We start from the raw sequence: 20,799 nt of genomic DNA, 5'->3' as shown, positions 1-20,799 counted from the left end.
TATACACTTAATAGAAAAACAGCAAGGTGATTACTAAAAAAATTGAATAAAAATATATGACAGCTGCAATAGCATAGAAACCAATCAGCATTTCAAAGACCAACAGAGTGTACTAAGAACTAGTAATATGGCAAGCCTGCAGTGTTTGAAGGCAACTGGCACAGCTTCAAAAGAAGAGAGTTTCATAGCAACGGTGCCATATCATCAAAGGCCCTTCTTGGCTAATTGTTCCCTGGTCATGGTATTGAAAAAGAAAATTGAACTGAATTGACACTGGGCATAGTAGATGCGCAGATACCTTCTATAAGGGACAAAATACCATCCCCAAATTGTGACTGTGGAGATGAAAAACAAACTATCCAACACATAGTGACAGTGTCAAAACATAGCCTATGATGGAGATTTTGCTGATTTCCTGGCTGCAACAAATGAAGTAAAAACAACAACTGTATTTGCAATTTAGATATATGTTTGTAACCTTCCTGTTAAGATTTCAAATTTTACATTCTATGTTTTGTATTTTCCTTTTTACTAAAATATGATGTGAATATGCCATACGATAAATAAACAGAACAAATGTTTTTTTCCAGGATTCTGAAAGGACAGAAAGATACATAATCCTATCCTATATACAGTATATTTGTCTTGTCTCCATCTAAATTTATGGTCACCACCATACCATTGTTTAAATATTCATTTACATACATGCCATGTAACCAAGGGGTTTCTGTGTGTGTGTATGGGGGGTGGGTGGGTTCCTTGGTTGTTTTCTTGCTCAGAGAACACCAAGGACTCCACAGTTCAATTCTGTTGGCAAATGTTTTCTATTACCATGGTTTATTCAATGAATGTGTAAGAACAGTCTTGATAAGAATGAAAACAAACAGGGCATTATCTATCAAGCCACACCTAGCTGCACACTATTCTCACCTGGTTACCAATACCTTGAAAATGTTGGCGACTGCCTACCAATACTCATGCATGGACAAGCAGCCATAATAAGCAGAAGTTTCTGAGAAGATGGGACCTACTGATTACAACACACTTAGCAACATCTCTGATTTGTAAAGAATCACAGGACCATGAAATTCAATGTTTCCTAAATAGAGTCCAGTCTTTTGTGAAACAGGCTATTTTGACAATCTTCTGCTCAGATTGTCGCAATTTAGCAAGCTCAAAAGACAACTGATTGGGAAAGACTGATTTATATAAATCCACATTTTACTCTGCTTTTTTTTAGATAACTAGAATAATAAAGGTAGTTGAAGGGATGACCTTACTGTTACTGTTACTGACTGTACTGACTGTTACTGACTGTATTACATTAACAAAGAATCATAGAAATCAAAATATCTAAAAGATTTAAATATGATTTGAATATGAAAATATGAACAATCTCAGTATTCCAGGTATGGAATTCAATGGAATAATGAGAGCAATTCCATGACACACCAAGGAAAAATTAGAATAGGTATGGTGGCAGCCCTTTTGAGGACTTCCCCACTTCTACGGTGTGTTCTACTATGATATGAGTAACAGAAAATACATTTCAGATGCCTCTCTTCTTTGGGAAGGCTAATGTAAATTGAGCTACAAGTTTCTCAATAGTGGTTGTCCATTCTAGATGCAATCCCCACCTCACATGAATACATATATAAAAATTCCCCAAGGATGCAGGAAGAGAGAGGCAGTCTTTCTGATGGGCCATAAAATTCAGGTGAACCTTAACCAATGTTCAACCTTGCTCCCTGCTAACTACAAGGATCAAATTATCATGACATGAGATGGGCAAGAGTTTTATTAAATGAAGATCCAGGGATACCTCAGAGGAGGAAATTACAGCAAACTGCATTGACCTGGAAATGATGACAGTTCTCAAATACCACTCTTACATACTTGTGTGCTGACTCTGATGCAAATATGTTAGTTGCAATATTTGTGCATGTCTCATCTTTGGTGTCCTCCCTATGGAGTCCTCTGTCTTACTGAAATCTCAATTTACCTATGTGCTGCGGATGTAGGGTGTGTCCAGGGTATGTGTGTATGTGTTTGTAAGCATTCAAAAAATCAAAAGGACAGTCATGACCACAACGTAAAGCCGTCCCTCCTTGCACGTGTGAGCAATCTGAATGCATGTATCAAAAGAAAGGACTTTGATGGTGCAATCATGATTGCCCTCTTGTCTATTTTGACCTGATTCACTTTGGCTTCAACAGATTGATGCATGCCTTCGAGAGATCCTTCTCTCAGCTGCTGATGGCATCAGACTAACTTCCATTATTTTTGAGAGACATTCCAAGTTGACATCATATTTGTGAATTAATGGAGTTCAAGAAAGGTCAAAATACTTGTAAAAAATGTTTCTCTACGTTGGCAACCTTTAAAGATGCCTGGACTACAACTCCCAGAATTCCCCAGTCAGCATTCCATTCTGGGAGTTGAAGTCCAAGCATCTTAAAGTTGCCTTAAAGTTGTCATGGTTGGGAAACACTGATATATAGTATATATTTGCCTGCACTTCCAAAGCAGACTACATTTATCGCACAAAATGTTCTCATTTCAATAAAGGGGTATTGTTTCTCCTCCCACCCTAAGGATTTATTAAAGAATCATTTATAACCAAAGATAAAAATGCATAGAGTTTTGAAGCAAGGAAATACCAAATGGAGTCTTTGTGGATCTTTTTTGAGCATTCACCCCATATGGCAATAACATCAAAATGATTATTTTCAATTTGGGGTTGTGGTAGAGAATATTGTTTCAAGGCACGTTGTTGTTAGTTGCGAAGTCGTGTCTGACCCATCGTGACCCTATGGACCATGTTCCTCCAGGCTTTCCTGTCCTCTACCATCTTCTGGAGTCCATTTAAGCTCACGCCTACTGCTTCAGTGACTCCATCCAGCCACCTCATTCTCTGTCGTCCCCTTCTTCTATTGCCCTCAATCTTTCCCAGCATTAGGCTCTTCTCCAGTGAGTCCTTCCTTCTCATTCGGTGGCCAAAGTATTTGAGTTTTAGCTTCAGGATCTGGCCTTCTAAAGAGCAGTCAGGGTTGATCTCCTCTAGGACTGACCGGTTTGATCGCCTTGCAGTCCAAGGGACTCGCAGGAGTCTTCTCCAGCACCATAGTTCAAAGGCCTCAATTCTTTGGCGCTCAGCCTTTTTTATGGTCCAACTTTCACTGCCATACATTGCAACTGGGAAGACCATAGCCTTGACTATACACACTTTTGTTGACAGGGTGATGTCTCTGCTTTTTAGTGTGCTGTCTAGATTTGCCATGGCTTTCCTCCCGAGGAGCAAGCGTCTTTAAATTTCTTGGCTACAGTCCCCATCTGCAGTGATCTTGGAGCCCAGGAAAATAAAATCTGTCACTACCTCCATTTCTTCCCCATCTATTTGCCAGGAATTGAGAGGGCCGGATGCCATGATCTTGGTTTTCTTAATGTTTAGTTTCAACCCAACTTTTGCACTCTCCTTCTTCACTCGCAACAAGAGACTCTTCAGTTCCTCTTCACTTTCTGCCATTAGAGTGGTATCATCTGTATATCGTAGGTTGTTGATATTTCTTCCAGCAATCTTAATTCCAACTTTTGATTCATCTAGCCCTGCCTTTCTCATGATGTGCTCTGCATATAAGTTAAATAGGCAAGGTGACAGTATAAAGCCTTGCTGGACTCCTTTCCCAATTTTGAACCAATCAGTGGTTCCGTGTTCAGTTCTCACTGTTGCTTCTTGGCCCGCATATAGGTTTCTCAAGAGACAAATAAGATGGTCTGGTAAACCCATCTCTTTAAGGACTTGCCACAGTTTGTTATGATCCACAAAATCAAAGGCTTTAGCATAGTCAATGAAGCAGAAGTAGATGTTTTTCTGGAACTCTCTAGCTTTCTCCATGATCCAGTGTATGTTCGCAATTTGATCTCTAGTTCCTCTGCCTCTTCGAAATCCTGCCTGTACTTCTGGTAGTTCTCGATCCACATACTGCTGAAGTCTAGCTTGTAGGATTTTAAGCATAACTTTACTAGCATGAGAAATGAGTGCAATGGTGCGATAGTTTGAACATTCTTTGGCACTGCCTTTCTTTGGAATTGGAATGTAAACTGATCTTTTCCAATCCTGTGGCCACTGTTGAGTTTTCCAAATTTGCTGGCAAATTGAGTGTAGCACTTTTACTGCATTGTCTTTTAAGATTTTGAATAGCTCAGCTGGAATACTGTCACCTCCACTAGCTTTGTTGTTGCTCAGCTTTTCTAAGGCCCACTTCACTTCACATTCTCGGATGTCTGGCTCGAGGTCAGTGACCACCACCTCATTGTGATTATCAGGGACATTAAGCTCATTCTTGTATAGTTCTTCTGTGTAATTTTGCCATCTCTTCTTAATCTCTTCTGCCTCTGATAGGTCCCTGCCATTTTGGTCCTTTATCATGCCCATTTTTGCTTTGAACGTTCCCTTCATCTCTCCAATTTTCTTGAAAAGATCTCTGGTCCTCCCTATTCTATTGTTTTCTTCTATTTCTTTGCACTGTTCAATTAAGAAGGCATTCTTATCTCTTCTAGCTATTCTCTGGAATTCTGCATTTAATTGGGCATATCTTTCTTTTTCTCCCTTGCCTTTCTCTTCCCTCCTTTCCTCAGCTATTTGCAAAGCTTCCTCAGACAGCCATTTTGCTTTCTTGCATTTCTTTTTCTTTGGGATGGTTTTGGTTGCTACCTGTTGTACAATGTTGCGAACCTCTGTCCATAGTTCTTCAGGCACTCTGTCTATCAGATCTAATTCCTTAAATCTATTTGTCACCTCTACTGTATATTCAACAGGGATATGATTTAATTCATACCTGACTGGCCTAGCGCTTTTCCCTACTTTCTTCAGTTTAAGCCTAAATTTTGCAATGAGAAGCTCATGGTCTGAGCCACAGTCAGCTCCTGGTCTTGTTTTTACTGACTGTATAGAGCTTCTCCATCTTTGGCTGCAGAGCATATAGTCAATCTGATTTCTGAAGGGGCATAAGGTTGTCTTAATTCCTTCTGATGTTGGCTAAGACATATCCAGATTATGATGGGTTTATTATATTAAAAACATGTTTAGAAAAGAAATTCTTTCTATCTTGACTATTCTTTTTGTGACAGCTGAATGCAATGACATGTGGGAACTTAGGAAAGACATGAGACATAAAACATAAGATTTAAGATGGATCTGCCTTGGATAAACAGAGGCAACTCAGCTATTGGATAATTTCAAAAGTCCCCTGAAAGTGACAGATTATAGCCAAGTGCAAACTCTCCCTTTTCTGGGTAAAGAAAGAGAGAGAAGGTGAGGCTGGGTGATCAGCTGAAAAGGATTTTCGTAATTCTCTTTCAAATACCTGATACTAGGACCTCACCTAAAATGTCAGACCATATTTTATCTTGCTCAAAACTTTGGGAGTTATTTGTAAAAAAAAGATTAAGGTGGGATATAAATAAATAAAATAAAAATATTAAGGAAGTTAAGTTATAGAAGAAAGGGTTCTGATTAAAAGTTAAGGAAAAAAATTGTCAACAAGTACAGGAACTCTTTGACAGCAAAACTAGTGACCCAAAGAGATTTATGTCTCTCCTTTGTTTGATATGTGTATTCAAGCAGGGGCTAGACTGTTCTTGCTTTGGATTTGATTTGGATTCCTGCAGTGAGCAGTGAATTCCAACTTTATATAAGAGAGAGAGAGAGAGAGAGAGAGAGAGAGAGGGAGGGAGGGAGGGAGGGAGGGAGGGAGAGAGAGAGAGAGAGAGAGGTATGCTATAGAAAAGGAATGGAAAGGAACACACCTGCCCATTGTTTACCCTTGGGTCCCGTGGTTTCAGAAGCGATTCCACTTCTATTTGTCTTATAGCAGAAGACATGTGGGGAGTGGCAATTGCTTTGAAAGTATGTACGTCAACTGTGCCTCACAATTCAAATAAATCAATGTTTTTTTTCATTCAGGACAATCATTACTCATCAACTCAAGCACAACCCTAAGAATTATTTCAGGTTTCAGTGGAGACAAATAACCTCAATATAAGCTGCAGTCCATATCAAGATTTGTTCCAGAGGATGCTTCAATTAAAATCTTGCCCCTGCCCCTCAAAAATGTCCATGGAGGATTGAAAAACTTGACATTTAAACTTCATTGGCCCAAAAATCAGCATAGAATAAAAAAAGTACAGAAAACTGATTCGAATTGAATACTTTATTTGGCCAAATGCGATTAGACACACAAGGAATTTGTCCCCGGTGCAGAAGCCATTTGGTTCTCTTTCCCCATATTATTTTATTTTGTTAAAACTAATCAATGTTCTACACCAGATTGCACGATAAATATCACAAGTGTCTGGCCTATAGGCAAATAGCCCAAATAGTTGTTTGCTATGACCACGGAGACGTCCTCGGACAAGCGCTGGCTCTTCGGCTTTGAAACGGAGATGAGCCCCTAGAGTTGGAAACGACTAGCACGCATGTGCGGGGGAACCTTTACCTTTACCTATGTTCATATTATACTGTAACACACTGAATGAGTTGGTTGAATCATAAATTAATCAAAACAGTGGCTTTACACAACATGTTAAGCCAATTACACACACACAAGATTGAAATCAACCAAGCTAATTACTAAATTCAGCATATTTGGAAAATAGCTGGTATGTATTGGTTTTCTAACCAAAAGAATCACGTTCTCTTTTAAACAAGCAGAGGAGATTATTACTCCAAAATACATCAAAACTTCATTCAGGCCAACTATATCTAATAAGGAACTGAAATACATCATATTCCCTATTTTAACAGTGTGTGTGTGTGTGTGTTTGTGTGTGTGTAATTAAAAAGTAAACCTGAAATAGAAATTGTATCCAGTAGAAATGGGTCCCTTGTAAATGGAAAGCTGGAGAGACCTACAGGTTCACATAGAAAATTGAACTGAAGGCGTCTTGAAGTTAGCAAAAATTTGATGCCCCACAAATCATATGCCTGTTATACTTCTGCTGCTTGAGCTGCTTTGGTTGGCAGTTTGCTTCCGGGTTCAGTTTAGGGTATTGACTATCACCTTTAAAGACCCATGTCTGCATGAATATGATATTTATATGGTTTATGGTTATGTTTTGTCTTTTAATTGTTCATCACCCAGAGTCATTTTGTGAGCGAGATGGGCAATCTCCAAATTTGATATGTGTAGAAATAAATAAAAATGTTGTTTTCACTATAAAGAGAATATGGCGCCATCTATGAGTCTATGTTTGTTGTTTGACTGAAAGATGGGCTTTCACTCAATTGTGGGGAAAGGCTCCAGAAAGCAAAATCTCTGATATGATGTGTTTACCACAGAAAATGTTTTTTAGAGATTTTTTTTTCCTATTAAATCAATAATTCGTTGATTTGAAAACATATTGGACAAGGAGATACATAGTTGTGCATAGTCACAATGAAAATATGTACAGAATCCACTGTCCCCATTATACAGTATATCTATACAGTATATTATACATACACACACACACACATACATATTGATGAAACAACATATTAAATTAGGAGAATACATATTTGATTTATTTATATCTTGCTTTATTTCTGTATAAATGGCATGCATAATGTTTCCACCTTCCCCCCCCCCACAACAGCAACCCTTTGAAGTGTGTTGGACTGAGCAACATCATCCAGCTTTCAAGCTTAATAAAGACCTAGAAGACATTAGACTATAATTTTTGAATCTTGACATCTTTAAGATATGTGGACCAACTCCCAGAATTCCTCAGCCAACATGCCAGATAGCGAGTTCTGGGAATTGAAGTCCACATAATGTAAAGTTGCTGAAACACTGCCCTTGAAGACTTGCCCTAAGCCATAATTTTCTGTTTGTGTCTGGGAATTAAGGTCCACACATCTTAAAGTTGCCAAGGTTGAGAAACAGTAACCTCAGCAAAAGATGGGAGTTCAGAAGCAGCCATATTGCCAGCACTTGCCGAAGGCCTGTGAAAGTCAGTTGGCAGACCCACGCAGGCATTCTGGAAAATAGAGAGAAACCTGCTGGAGGAGGGCAGGTGGTAGGGAAATATGTATAAGCCAACCAAGCAAAGTCAGAATCTCATGGTTGCCCAAGCCAAGGCTTGGCTCCAACCCAGCTGCTCTTACAGCCAACCTCATATTAAGGTACAGGTAGTCCTTATGAACACAATTGGGGCCAGAATTTCCACCGCTAAACAAGACAATTGTTAAGTAAGTCATGCCCAATTTTATGACCACAGTTTTTAAGTGAACCATTGCAGTTGTTCGCTGAATCACATAGTCATTAAGCAAATCTCCCTTCCCCCATTGATTTTGCTTGATAGAAGCTGGCTGGGAAGGTTGCAAATGATGATCGCAGGACTTCAGGATACATGTGCAGCCATCATAAAGACCTGCCAGTTGCTGAATTTGGATCACATAACCATGGGGATGCTGCATTAGGCGTAAGTCTGAGGACCAGCCATAAGTCACTTTTCCCCTCGTGCCATTGTAACTTTGAATGGTCGTTGAACAAATGGTTGTAAGTCAAGGACTGCCTGTTAATGCATTTCCTGATTGGGCAAAGCCAACTTTGATTGTATTGCATATTCTTGGCCAGAATTCTCCAACAAATAGCCAAGGACATGACAACACATAGAGCATTTATTGCATGTAGCAAGGTTGTAGATATGAGTGGGGTATCACTGTCGTGGAAAGACACAGAGATCCAGTTAGGGGGGCTGTTGGTGCAGTTGTGGCTTTATGAAGATGAAGGGATATCTGCAGCAGGTGGTGGAGGAGGGGGTACAGGTGGGGCAGGGGGAATGTGGTGGGTGTCATAGCGGCTGCCTTGGAATGGGACCTGGTGCTGCTCCTCTTGGTTCTCAGAGGGACCGTGGCGCCAAAGCTTGAAGCTGTTGAAAAAAGAAAATGACTTGAGTAGGGAAGCGGCTACGTGTTAATTCATTTATTTGATGGACTATCATGAGTTTTCCATGGATGAAGGTCTTTTTATTTCCCCCCCACATAACAAGGACTCAGGGAGCTAAGATATGCTGAAACTTGCCTAAAGTCATCCAGTGATCTAACATGAACTTGACCTGGTTCTCCAGTCCTGTAACCACTGCCTCATATTATCTTGCCAATCACTGAGAGTGGCAGAGGGAATATGATTTAATTCTCTCTTGGATTGAGCGATGTGTGTCAGAAAATCAAGACGGTCAAATCATTATTATTATTATTATTATTATTATTATTATTATTATTATTATTATTATTATTATTATTATTATTAATTTTATTTGTATACCGCCCTTCTCCCGAAGGACTCAGGGTGGTGAACAGGGCAATACATGTTAAAAGACAAAATACAAAAATTAAAAGAGAACCCACAACTCTTACAATAGATTAAAACACATTAAAAATAATAAAAACCCAACCCCATCCCATCAGGCCAGGCCTTTTTTTAATGTGTTCAGTTGCATAGGCATGGTTCCCATCTTTTGACCCTCACTCTACAGGAGTGATCAAACAATCAATGCCCCAGATTATACAGTCCTAGCCACCATTTGGCTCTGCTGATTCCCTTTACCGAGAGATACCTGGTGTCATCAGTGCAGAAATGGTCTTGAACCTTGCAATGGTCTCCTCTATTTTGACTATTGGAGTTAAGAGGGAACCTCAAACACTGCTCCTACGCCCCATTCAGAAAACCTCTTCAATTGATGTAATGGGATGTGAGAATAAGGAAGAGAAGGAAGAGCTGCAATCAAGGCAGTCCAATGAAAAGAAGGACTAGGGATGACATGATAGCAGTATTCTAATATTTGAGGGCTGCCATAAAGAAGAGGGTGTGTGCAGTGGCGTAGCGTGGGGGGTGCAGGGGGGGCCGGCCACACCGGGCGCAACATCTGGGGGGGCGCATTAGATGCATTTTACTTTAATTACATCAGTATTTTCATAACAAACAATACATATGCTTAGGGGGTAAGGGTTTCTTTAACTAATCTAGTGGAAGAGACTCGAGTGCTAAAATCCACGGGTTAGGGGGCGCAAATTACTTGCCTTTCCCCGGGTGCTGACAACCCACGCTACGCCACTGGGTGTGTGTGGTGAGGTGTCAACCTATTCTCCAAAGCACCTGAAAGCAGGACGAGAAACAATGGATGGAAATTAATCAAAAAAAGAAGCAACTTAGAACTAAGGAGGAATTTCCTGACAGCGAGAACAATTGACCACTGGAATGGCTTGCTCCAGACATTGTGGGTGCTCCAACATGGAGATTTTAAAGAAAGAATATAGGAAAGAATTTTTTTAAAAATAAATTGGACAGCCATTTGTCTGAAATGGTATCGGGTCTCCTACTTGAGGAGGGGGTTGGACTAGAAGACCTCCAAGGTCCCTTCCAACTCTGTTATTCTGTTAAGGAACAGTCGGGTAAGAGACACCTCAGCCCACACGGAAGGAATTCAGGTGGAGCAAATGTCTCAGGCTTGACCGTCCATAGTTCTCTTTAGGATGAAGGAAGGAAGGGGAGGTGTTTTCAGATTTGCAAGATTCTGTATTGTAACTTTACAATAAAGGTAGTTTTAGTATTGATTTATCTGGTGTTCAAACCTGATCTACCTTAAAGGGCTTTCTGGAAAATTCAAAGTTTTCTGTATACAGATAAGTCTTTGCCACCATCTGGTGGTCAGCTGGATCTCTGCAACTCAGATATGTTACCTATCCTACATGAAAGGTGTGGAGCAAGGAATGGGCCAGACGTTAAGAGCTCTCTGGACTTCCCAGTGGTGGGAAGTGGTGGTGGGCCTCCCCTGCTTCCACTATATTTCTGCCACTTGAGCATTCTTTTCGCCCTTCAGTCTTCTCTACTGTTTTACTCCAACACCTCATTTTTCTCTGGGTGTAGATAGGATGTAGGTGTAGGTGTAGATAGGGGATGCGGTGGCTCAGTGAGTTAGGACGCTGAGCTTGTCAATCAGATGGTCAGCAGTTTGGCAGGTCGAATCCCGAGTGCCGCGTAACAGTGAGCGCCTGTTACTCGTCCCAGCTTCTGCCAACCTAGCAGTTCGAAAGCACGTAAAAATGCAAGTAGAAAAATAGGGACCACTACGGTGGGAAGGTAACAGCGTTCCGTGCGCCTTTGGCATCTAGTCATGCCGGCCACATGACCACGGAGACGTCCTCGGACAAGCGCTGGCTCTTCGGCTTTGAAATGGAGATGAGCACCGGCCCCTAGAGTCGGAAATGACTAGCACATGCGCATGTGCGGGGGAACCTTTACCTTTACCTTAGATAGGATGAACTAACAGCACCTGTCCTTTGCAGCGCCAAGGTTCTAGTATGGGTACTAACCATTCATAATAGACGGTGCTCAGGAAGCCAATGGTGATGACTCCACAGAGAGCGGAGAGAATGACAGTGATGACAATCATGTCTCCACTACGTCGTCCAGGCCAAGTGTCTATTGTTTTCCAGATTTTAGCTGAAAAAAACAAGTAAAAAAAATGATAATATATAAGACTATTCAAAAATCACTATCTGATACCTGTGGGGGAGGGGAAGTGACATCATGTGTCTGGACATAATCATGTAAATGCTCCAGATTATGCAATATGCACCTTCTGTGCCTGGCCACACATTACATCATCTGTGTATGTGAAGGCTGATGCATTGATGTAATCCTGGTTTCTATCTAACCAATGTATCTCTATTAAAACTATTGGTTTTATCTTCTTCCCAGTTGGCTGTATTAGTTTGTTTGTTAGATTGTTTTTTTTCCTTTTGTTCCCGGGAAGGGGCTTATGTAGGTAAAACAGAATAGCTGGCCACGATGACAAAAAATGGACAGGGTGCATGTGGTGACTTCACAAAGAGCCTTGGTGGAGCAGTGGGCTAATGCCTCCTTAAGTAACACCAGCTGCCTGCAATTAGTGCAGGTTCAAGTCCCACCAGGCTCAAGGTTGACTGAGCCTTCCATCCTTCTGAGGTAGGTAAAATGAGGACCCAGATTGTTGGGGGCAATAAGCTGACTTTGTAAAAATGCCACTGGGGGGGGGGAAAGCCCTAATAAGCAGGCATATACATAGAATGAAGGCTATTGCTAAGCACATTGATTAAGCATATATGTCAAAAAGAACACGGCCCAGTTGTTGGACTAGATATTATGGACAGTCCTAGCTACCTAATAAGTCATAACATTTTCCAGTTGTTTTATTTTTCTCATCTGAGTTCCCTCCTTCCCAGATAATCCAGAATTGCATAACATGTTCTCCAGATGTGTTAGACTACAGCTCTCCTAACTATCTTGGCTAGAACTGAAGAGATTCCTGCAGTAATTCACCCATCCAGAAGGCACTAGCTTGGGAAAAGTTGCTCTAACCATTATTTTGGAAGCTCTGCTATTTGAGAAAAATATTTTTGCCCATTTTTTTTGTATGCTTCTGAAAACTGCCAGACCTCCAATCCTGCAAATATCTCTCTTTCCCCTTTGCATCTGTTTCTTTCACAGCAGTGTTTAAGATGTACCAATAAAGGAGAATAGTTGTAGCTCAAATTTGAAATGACGGGTCCTTGGTAGTCTCTGAGTTTGGTTGTTTTCTTGCAGAAATTTCATTACCCAAACTAGGTAACATCAACAGCACTTCATGATGTTACCTAGTTTGGGTAATGAAATGTCTTCAAGAAAATAAGCAAACTCAGAGACCACCAAGGACCCCTTGCTTAAGGTGTATACAACTTAGAAAACCAAGTTTGCTTTTAGTTTTGAACAAGTTTATTTTTTTTTTGCCTATGCAGAAATCACACTGTACTTGCTTTTTGTGCAGTGTTTTTTCAATGTGCCTAAGAAGCTGGGGAAAGAAAAAAGAGGATTATAGGTATGGCACTGCTCTTGGCATCATTTGGAAATAAAAGGATGATGGGAGGTTCCACCATTTTTGGATGACTGAGATTAGTTCTGTCTTCTAGAATAATCTTTTCCAACCGGATGCAACTCCCATTATTTCCCAGGTCCACAAAATTTTACAGTACCATACCTATCTTAGCTTTTTAATGGGCAGCAAGTTCTTCTACTTGCATACCTTTAGTCAGCCTGATTGGAGAAGACCATCTTGTTTCTGCTTTCGAACCCGAAGAGTTCATGGCGAGGAATTTTACTCTGAAAAGTAAAGTGAAATTAAAATACAGGAGGAAGGAATGGAAAGAAATATCAATGACATTCCAAGTGCATTCAGCTCAAGTAATGACCAGGTGTGCCCATAAAGTTTGGTCAAAACTGTCAAGAGGTTGTACATAATGGTGAATGCACAAAACAGGAAGACAGATCCAGAAAGAAAACAAAGGTCCCATCTATTTTGGCTGCTTTAACACTATATCATCATGAATGAAAATATGCAAAATCTTCTTTTAAGCTATCAGCCAATATTCAGCCAATATTTTATAATCATTATTCAACAATGACCATATAGGAGCCGTGACCAGGGGGGCTTTTGCCCAGGTTCGCCTGGTGCGCCAGTTGCGGCCCTACCTGGACCGAGATGCCCTGCGCACAGTCACTCATGCGCTCGTGACCTCCCGATTGGACTACTGCAACGCTCTCTACATGGGGCTGCCCTTGAGGACCACTCGGAGGCTCCAGCTGGTGCAGAATGCAGCCGCGCGGGTTGTGATGGGGGTTTCCCGATACTCCCGTGTAACACCTCTACTCTGCGAGCTGCATTGGCTTCCGGTTGCCCTCCGGGTGAGATTCAAGGTGCTGGTGATGACCTATAAAGCCCTTAATGGCTTGGGTCCGGGATATCTGAGGGAACACCTGCTGCCGGCATCAAGCTCCCTTCGTCCTGTGCGCTCCCACAGGGAGGGTCTTCTCAGGGTACCACCGGTAAAAGATTGCCGGTGGACAATACCCAAGGGAAGGGCCTTCTCTGTGGGTGCGCCGGCCCTTTGGAACCAGCTGCCTGTATAGCTTAGGACTGCCCCTGAACTTCGCTCATTCCGCCGGGACCTGAAGACCTGGCCCTTCGAGCTTTCTGGCCTGGACTGAGAGTATTAACTGGGGTTTTAATTGTATTTTAATTGTAATTGGGGTCTTTAGTTCAAGGTTAGTGTAATCATTTTAATTGTTTTTAATTTTTGTAACTTGTTGTATTGTTTTTAAAAAACCTTGTGAACCGCCCTGAGTCCTACGGGAGAAGGGCGGTATATAAGTCTAATAAATTAAAAAATAAATAAATAAACAATGAAATTTGTAATGTATTGACCTTTTGTATATGTTGTTAACTGTTTACTCTTGTTGCACTGCTTGCTAATTGCTTGCATTCAATTGCTAAGTGCTAGTTCAGGTGTATGTTGTAGCCGGTTGTCTCCAGCTAAGTAGGTCTTTGGGGGGGAAACCTATTGGTCGCTGCCTATCGGCCAACCGTATAAATAGCTGTGCAGCAGCTCCCTTGTTGCTTCTGTTCTGACCTTCAATAAAGCATGTTGCTGTTTTGAACCTTCCGTCTCGCTCAGTGCCTGCAAAGAACCGGATACACAACAAAATTGTTCTATAATTCTTGGTTGAAGACAAATCTTGTCCTTTTAGAAGTGAAGTAATATTGGCCTCTTTCCAAGATTCTGTCATAGCAGATCCTTGCAAAATAGAGTTTTGTACACTTTTAAGTGGCTGTAGAAGTTGGTCTTCAAATTACTTGTAATATGAACTTGATAGCTGATTAGAACCTGGTGCTTTCCCTGTTTTATTGTACATCAGCAAATATCTGTGTTAACCATGAGAGAAATAGAGACTAAATTAAATTATGTGAAGCAGGAAAAAATAGAATTTGCAAACAAATCAGGGAAATGGTTGGTTTACAAACTGAGGAAGGAAGAAGAGAAGAAAATGGTATTAGAGATTTAGGAAGAAAAATAAAATAAAATAAAAATAAAATAAAAAGGAGTAGGGTGACATGATAGCAGTATTCCAATATTTGAGGAGCTGCCGCAAAGAAGAGGGGATCAACTTATTTTCCAAAGCAACAGAAAGCAAGACAAAGAACAATGGATGGAAACTACTCAAGGAGAGAAGCAGCCTTGAATTAAGGATAAACTTCCTAACAGTGAGAACAATAAACCAGTGGAACAGTTGTGGGTGCTTCATCACTGGAGGTTTTTAAGAAAAGACTGGACAACACCTATCTGAAATGGTATAGGACAGGGGTAGGCAACCTCGGCTCTTTTATGACTCATGGACTTCAACTCCCAAAATTCCTGAGCCAGCTATGCTGGCTCAGGAATTCTGGGAGTTGAAGTCCATGAGTCATAAAAGAGCCAAGGTTGCCTACCCCTGGTATGGGGTCTTCTGCTTGAGCGGGGAGTTGGACTAGAAGCCCTCCAAGGTCCCTTCCAGCTTTATTCTGATTGACTGATTAAAGGTGAGACCATATTACCATATAATGTCAGTATTTAAATATCCTTCCATGATTTTATTTGAATTTGTATGAAAAAAAAATTATAAAGTCTCCCTGGGAAAGACTGATGAATGTTTGAAAAAAATGAAAGTCACAAAACTTACACCATTTTCAGAAACAAAATATGAATAGTACAATAACAACTTTTGAAATATCAGAAGCCTTCATTCCATTTACTGTGGTCATGCAATCCCTTGAGATTCCTGGAAGGACCAGGAACCTGCCCTTTGAGGCTCTGTAGCTACAAACCCATCATTATCTGATTAGAGCTGTAACTTCTTTTGTATTATTGAAGCCTGTGAAATCTTCCTGGCTCCGACTTCATTCCATTCCCTTACAGGGTGGAAAGTCTGGTTGAATGGGTCTGCATTCCCATGGCTATTTTCTCAAGGGATGGGCCCCAAGTGTCAAAAACTGGTTATATCTCCAGCTGCAGAATCAATAGGAGTTTATATTTACCGGTATTTATTTATTTTCAGAATTGTGACATTTGGCTTCTTCCTTAATTTCTAAATGAGATGTAGGCCTGGATGTTTCAGGGAATCAAAAAAGTCAAAATGGCAGCTCTAATCATGCAATCAAAGGGGTTTCAACTGCAGTTATGGGTGCCATCTTGATTTTTTGACATGGGTAAAAAGGGGTGGGGCTTTAATCACAGAGTTATGGCCATCAACTTGATGTTTTTTTTACCTTCTTCCCTTTAAAGACATTTTTGAAGAAGTGGCTGCTCACCCCAAATATTTATTTCTCTTCAATTAGAAATTTACAGAAAAAGATCAAAGAATGCAGTTTGTTTAGAAAATTGGCTATGTGGAGCAGGGAGGTTTGAAAAAAGATCGTTATCAAAGTCTCTCAATCACAGAATGCTGTAGAAAGTTTGTATATCTGTAAGGATATATGAACGGACGCAGTGGCTCAGTGGGTTAGGACGCTGAGCTTGTCGATCAGATGGTCGGCAGTTTGACGGGTAGAATCCCGAGTGCTGCGTAACAGAGTGAGCGCTTGTTACTCGTCCCAGCTTCTGCCAACCTAGCAGTTCGAAAGCACGTAAAAATGCAAGTAGAAAAATAGGGACCACTCCGGTGGGAAGGTAACAGCATTCCGTGCGCCTTTGGCGTCTAGTCATGTAGGCCACATAACCACGGAGACGTCCTCGGACAAGCACTGGCTCTTCAGCTTTGAAATGGAGATGAGCACCAGCCCCTAGAGTTGGAAACGACTAGCACGCATGTGTGGGGGAACCTTTACATTTACCTTAGGGATATATGACTTAAGAATAAATATCTTAATTGCATTAAGAGCCAGTATGGTCTAGTAGTTAAAGCACCAGGCTAGAATGAGAGACACTGTGAATTCTAGTTCGTCTTAGCCATGAATTCATGAAAGCCACGCGTGACCTTATTCGGTCACGGTCTCTCAGCAAAACCCACCTCACGGGGTTGGTGTTGTGGGGAAAATAGGAGGAGGAAGGTGTGTTGTATATGTTTGCTGCCTTGAGTTATACTAATACTAAACTTATACTAATAAGTAATAAAGATGGGATACAAATAAATAATCTATCCTTTTACAGGAAGCCATTTGGACATCCTCTTCAAGCCTCTCTCCCTGCCATCCCTGATGGAGCTGCTGAAATTCTGCTGCAAAATGTATGCAGTTTTCTCTTAATTCTCCCAAGCTTGCAAAATTCCAAAAAGAAAGAGCCAGAGATTGCATTGCTGCTCTGACCCTTGTAGCCTTCAAAGAGAAGGAAAGGAGGAGGAGAAAATAGAAAAACCCCTTGCTAAAATTATGGATATCATTCTTTGATTTGCATCTTGCTTATCAGTCCGGCAATCAAGGAAGCTTCCCTGCTTTTTATTTCATATCTAGCAAACAAAAGCCTTCAAAACTGATCATTCTCAGTCTCCTACTGTAATAACGTTATATGTCTCCCTTTCCTTCCCTAAATAAATGGTTACTGCAGTGAGGTTCCCTAAATTCTCCAATGTTTTTTGTTTCTCTCCCCCGCCCCCCCCCCCCCAAAAAAAATCATGGCCAATCAGGTCCAACAGCTTTCAAGAGAATTTGAGAATTTATTTGCACTGCACGCTTATCCATGCTTGTAAATGAAGCCAGCTTTACCAACGTGGTAAGCGATGCGCATCCATAAAAACAAACCTAGTCAGGATTAAATTATGCTTATCATGCCATGCAAACAGCAGCCAATAGATTTGTGACTGGATGCAATAGGTCTGTTGGCTTAGATAACCAAGTGGAAAGGAGGGGATGTTTATCCATTTTCTGTCTTGATTTCTTTTAGGATATTATTAGTATGGCTGGTCGCACAGTCAGCCAGATGTTTAGAATGGATTTGGCAGTTTTGTCCACCTATCGAGTTCTTCCCAAGGAACTGGAATAGGCAGACTTTATTATTATTATTATTATTATTATTATTATTATTATTATTATTATTATTATTATTATTATTATTATTCAGATACTTTTAGACTGCATTTCTCATCCTTATCCACTACTGACTCTTTCCCAAGGACCTGAGAAAGGTAGATGTTATTGCTGATGGTGTTAAAAGTATCACCTCAGGCAGGTCTTTTTTTGTCATACAACGCTCAGAACGGAGTTCCGTCACCTGTTTTGGATGGAACTTTGTAGGGTAGGCAAGGCGGGCTGTATGACATGTGTGAGTTCCGGCACTGACCTCAGGATGTAAGCACTGACCTCAGGATGTAAGCTGTTCCTCGTAAAGCTGCATTTTGCAATTGACTGATGGTGAATATCTCAGCTCTGATGGAGTTCAAGTGATGTTTTGGGATTGCATCCAAGGTACCTATTGTTCCTACCTTTGCTTTCTTTGGCCCGAGTCTTATTATTATTGTTATTGTTATTTATATTGCAACTACTACAACTATTATGTCTGACTGTTGCTCTTAAGGACTTTCAGATCCCAATCTTGAGAGTAGAATATTCATTTTATATCTTGCCTTCAGAGGTGATCACTGATAAAAAAACAAACAAACTCAAGATGGTGGCCACAAACACGCCATCAAAGCCCCGCCCCCTTTTAACTTGCATTATGACTGCCATCTTGACTTCTCTGGCATGCCTTCCCTTGTGGATATCCTTTCTGCCTGCCAGGGTTCCCTCCAAGGATTTCAGAGGGTTGAATCGAGGGCTATATGCCATCCTCCCTTTACCTGTAAGGTCCAGTAGAGGGCAGAGGGCCATTGCAGTGGGTCCTGCTGTCATCATTTTTGCAAGATGATTCGTTGCCGACCCGGAGCACGTTCGTCGTTTTGCCTTTAGGACATGGATATTGGGAGATGGTGGACTTCATGGTCATGTAGGCATAAGTGGTATATAAATTTTCATACGGTGGAATTTGCTGTGTGGATGTGGGATTTTTGAAATTAGCTGTGGCTGTCGGAAGAGCACATGAAAAAATAAGGCAGGGAGTGTAACCCAGGGATGAGTTCATCTTATCAAAAGCCAGTGGTTTAATAGCTCATCCATCTCATATTAGGCCCGTGGTTAGGCCCATGGTTTGGGAAACCTCCCATTTATCCAGCATACGGTTTCCAACAATGGAAGCATCCCCATGGTCATGTGATCAAAATTCAGACGCTCAGCAACTGACTCATATTAATGACAATTGCAGTGTCCCACGTGTCATGTATTAGGCTTTATTGGAATACCTAAAGCTTGTACAAGAGTCACCACCAGGAGGCATTGAACTGTAACTGTTTTGGCGGGAAGCATTTTCGGCGGGAAACAGAGGTTCAATCTGATTGGTTGGTTGAGTACCTGGCCAGGTGCTGGCCAGGTATATATAAGAGGGCAGTTAGCCCCTATTCCCCAGTACAGTCCCTTCACCTAATAAAGAGCTGTTATGTTGTACTCATCGTCTCGGCGTCCTTCCTGCTCTCCAGAACTCACTATGCAACACCAGGGTCATGTGATCCCCTTTTGCGACCTTCTGACAAGCAAAGGAAATGGGGAAGCCTGATTCTTTCAACAACCAGGTTACTAACTTAACAACTTTAGTGATTCACTTAACCACCGTGGCAAGAACAAGTTGTAAAATGGGGCAAAACCTACTTAACAAGTGTCTCACTTAGCAGCAGAAATTTTGGGCTCAATTCTGGTCGTAGGTTGAGGACTACCGGTAGTTAAGGTTTGGGACTAAAATTGGGAAGACTCTGTGTGCCATCAGTCATGGAAGCGCAATAGGCAGCTTTGGGCTCGTCCCTCTCTCTGAGCTCAAACGATTGTAGAAATGCAGGTGGGGCTGAATGACAAAGGCAGCATTGCACCATAATCCCCATCCGTCTTCTGTACAGATTGGGACATTGTGTGCAGTCCCAAAGGGGCAGGACTTGTAGAACAATGCTGCTTTCATAATTTTACTCAAAGCAGAAAGCTTCTGCGGATGTTCGCCTTCCAGGCGTGGTGTTCTGGGAATAAAATAGAGGGAGCCTGCTCTCTACGTCTTGAGTTCTGGATGGAAAATTGGAAATAAAGGGGAATGACTATAGCTCAAACTTGAAATGGGGTGGTGCTGTTCCTTGGTGCTCTCTGACCTTGGTGGTTTCCTTGCAGATGTTTCATTATCCAAACTGTTACCTAATGAAATGTTTGCAAGAAAGCCATCAAGCTCAGGTTGTTCAACTCAGAGATTACCAAGGACCCCTCAAAGGTGATTATGAAAAAAGAATGGAAATGGCTTGGAAGGGAATATTCAGAAGCTGTTACAGAAGCTGGGGTAGAGAAAACATTAGGAAGAAACAGGCTGATTCCTCTTGATTCAGTGGGATTTATGACAAAGAGAAAAGAAGCTCGCTCAGATTTGCAAGATTCTGCTACGATAAAAAAGTTTAGTTCTAGTTTTCCTGGGGAGTCAGCTTCTTGATCGGGTCTATCTTTCCAGAGCTAACAGATAGAAATCCAACAAATAAAATACATTAATTTTCTTCATAAAATGATTTTGGCTGTTCACTCACCATTAGTGAAGGTGATTACCAACCAGATGTTGTCGGAGGCATTGACAAATGAGTCAAATACACAGTTGGGCAGTTCTAAAGCAAAAGTGCTACCAGTGATTTTTCCTCCCATGTTCTGATCCGAGACCCTAGGAGTGTAGGGGACCATCTCTGAAAATACATTGAGAAGTCATCAGTATCAGTTGGTGATGCAGAAATGCAAGAACTGGTGATGCATCTAACCAAATGCAAGCAGGGGTCAGAACCTTTCTCACCAATAAAAACAACATTCTTATTTTTCCCCCTGCTTTCTAGACCAAGAGTGTACACTATAGCTTGTACTCCTTGACCTGCAATCCCAAGAGCTTCTGCAGCT

General features: G+C 41.2%; 1 protein-coding gene across 1 annotated transcript; it reads right to left on the bottom strand.

Annotated features, from left to right (window-relative positions):
- Positions 1–8,759: 8,759 nt before the first annotated feature.
- Positions 8,760–20,592, bottom strand: LOC310650795 (uroplakin-3b-like; the record flags this gene model as incomplete). Its single annotated transcript, XM_083379530.1, has 5 exons — positions 8,760–8,913; positions 11,357–11,486; positions 13,084–13,160; positions 18,642–18,864; positions 20,445–20,592. 5 exons carry the CDS (start codon positions 20,590–20,592, stop codon positions 8,760–8,762), a joined length of 732 nt encoding a protein of 243 aa, XP_083235656.1.
- Between the last annotated feature and the right edge of the window lie 207 nt (positions 20,593–20,799).

The sequence above is a fragment of the Vipera ursinii genome, assembly GCF_947247035.1.
Source record: "Vipera ursinii genome assembly, chromosome: 1".
Lineage (NCBI taxonomy): Eukaryota > Metazoa > Chordata > Lepidosauria > Squamata > Viperidae > Vipera > Vipera ursinii.
The sequence above is the reverse complement of the archived record's forward strand: the minus strand, read 5'-3'. Positions and strand labels throughout refer to the sequence as shown.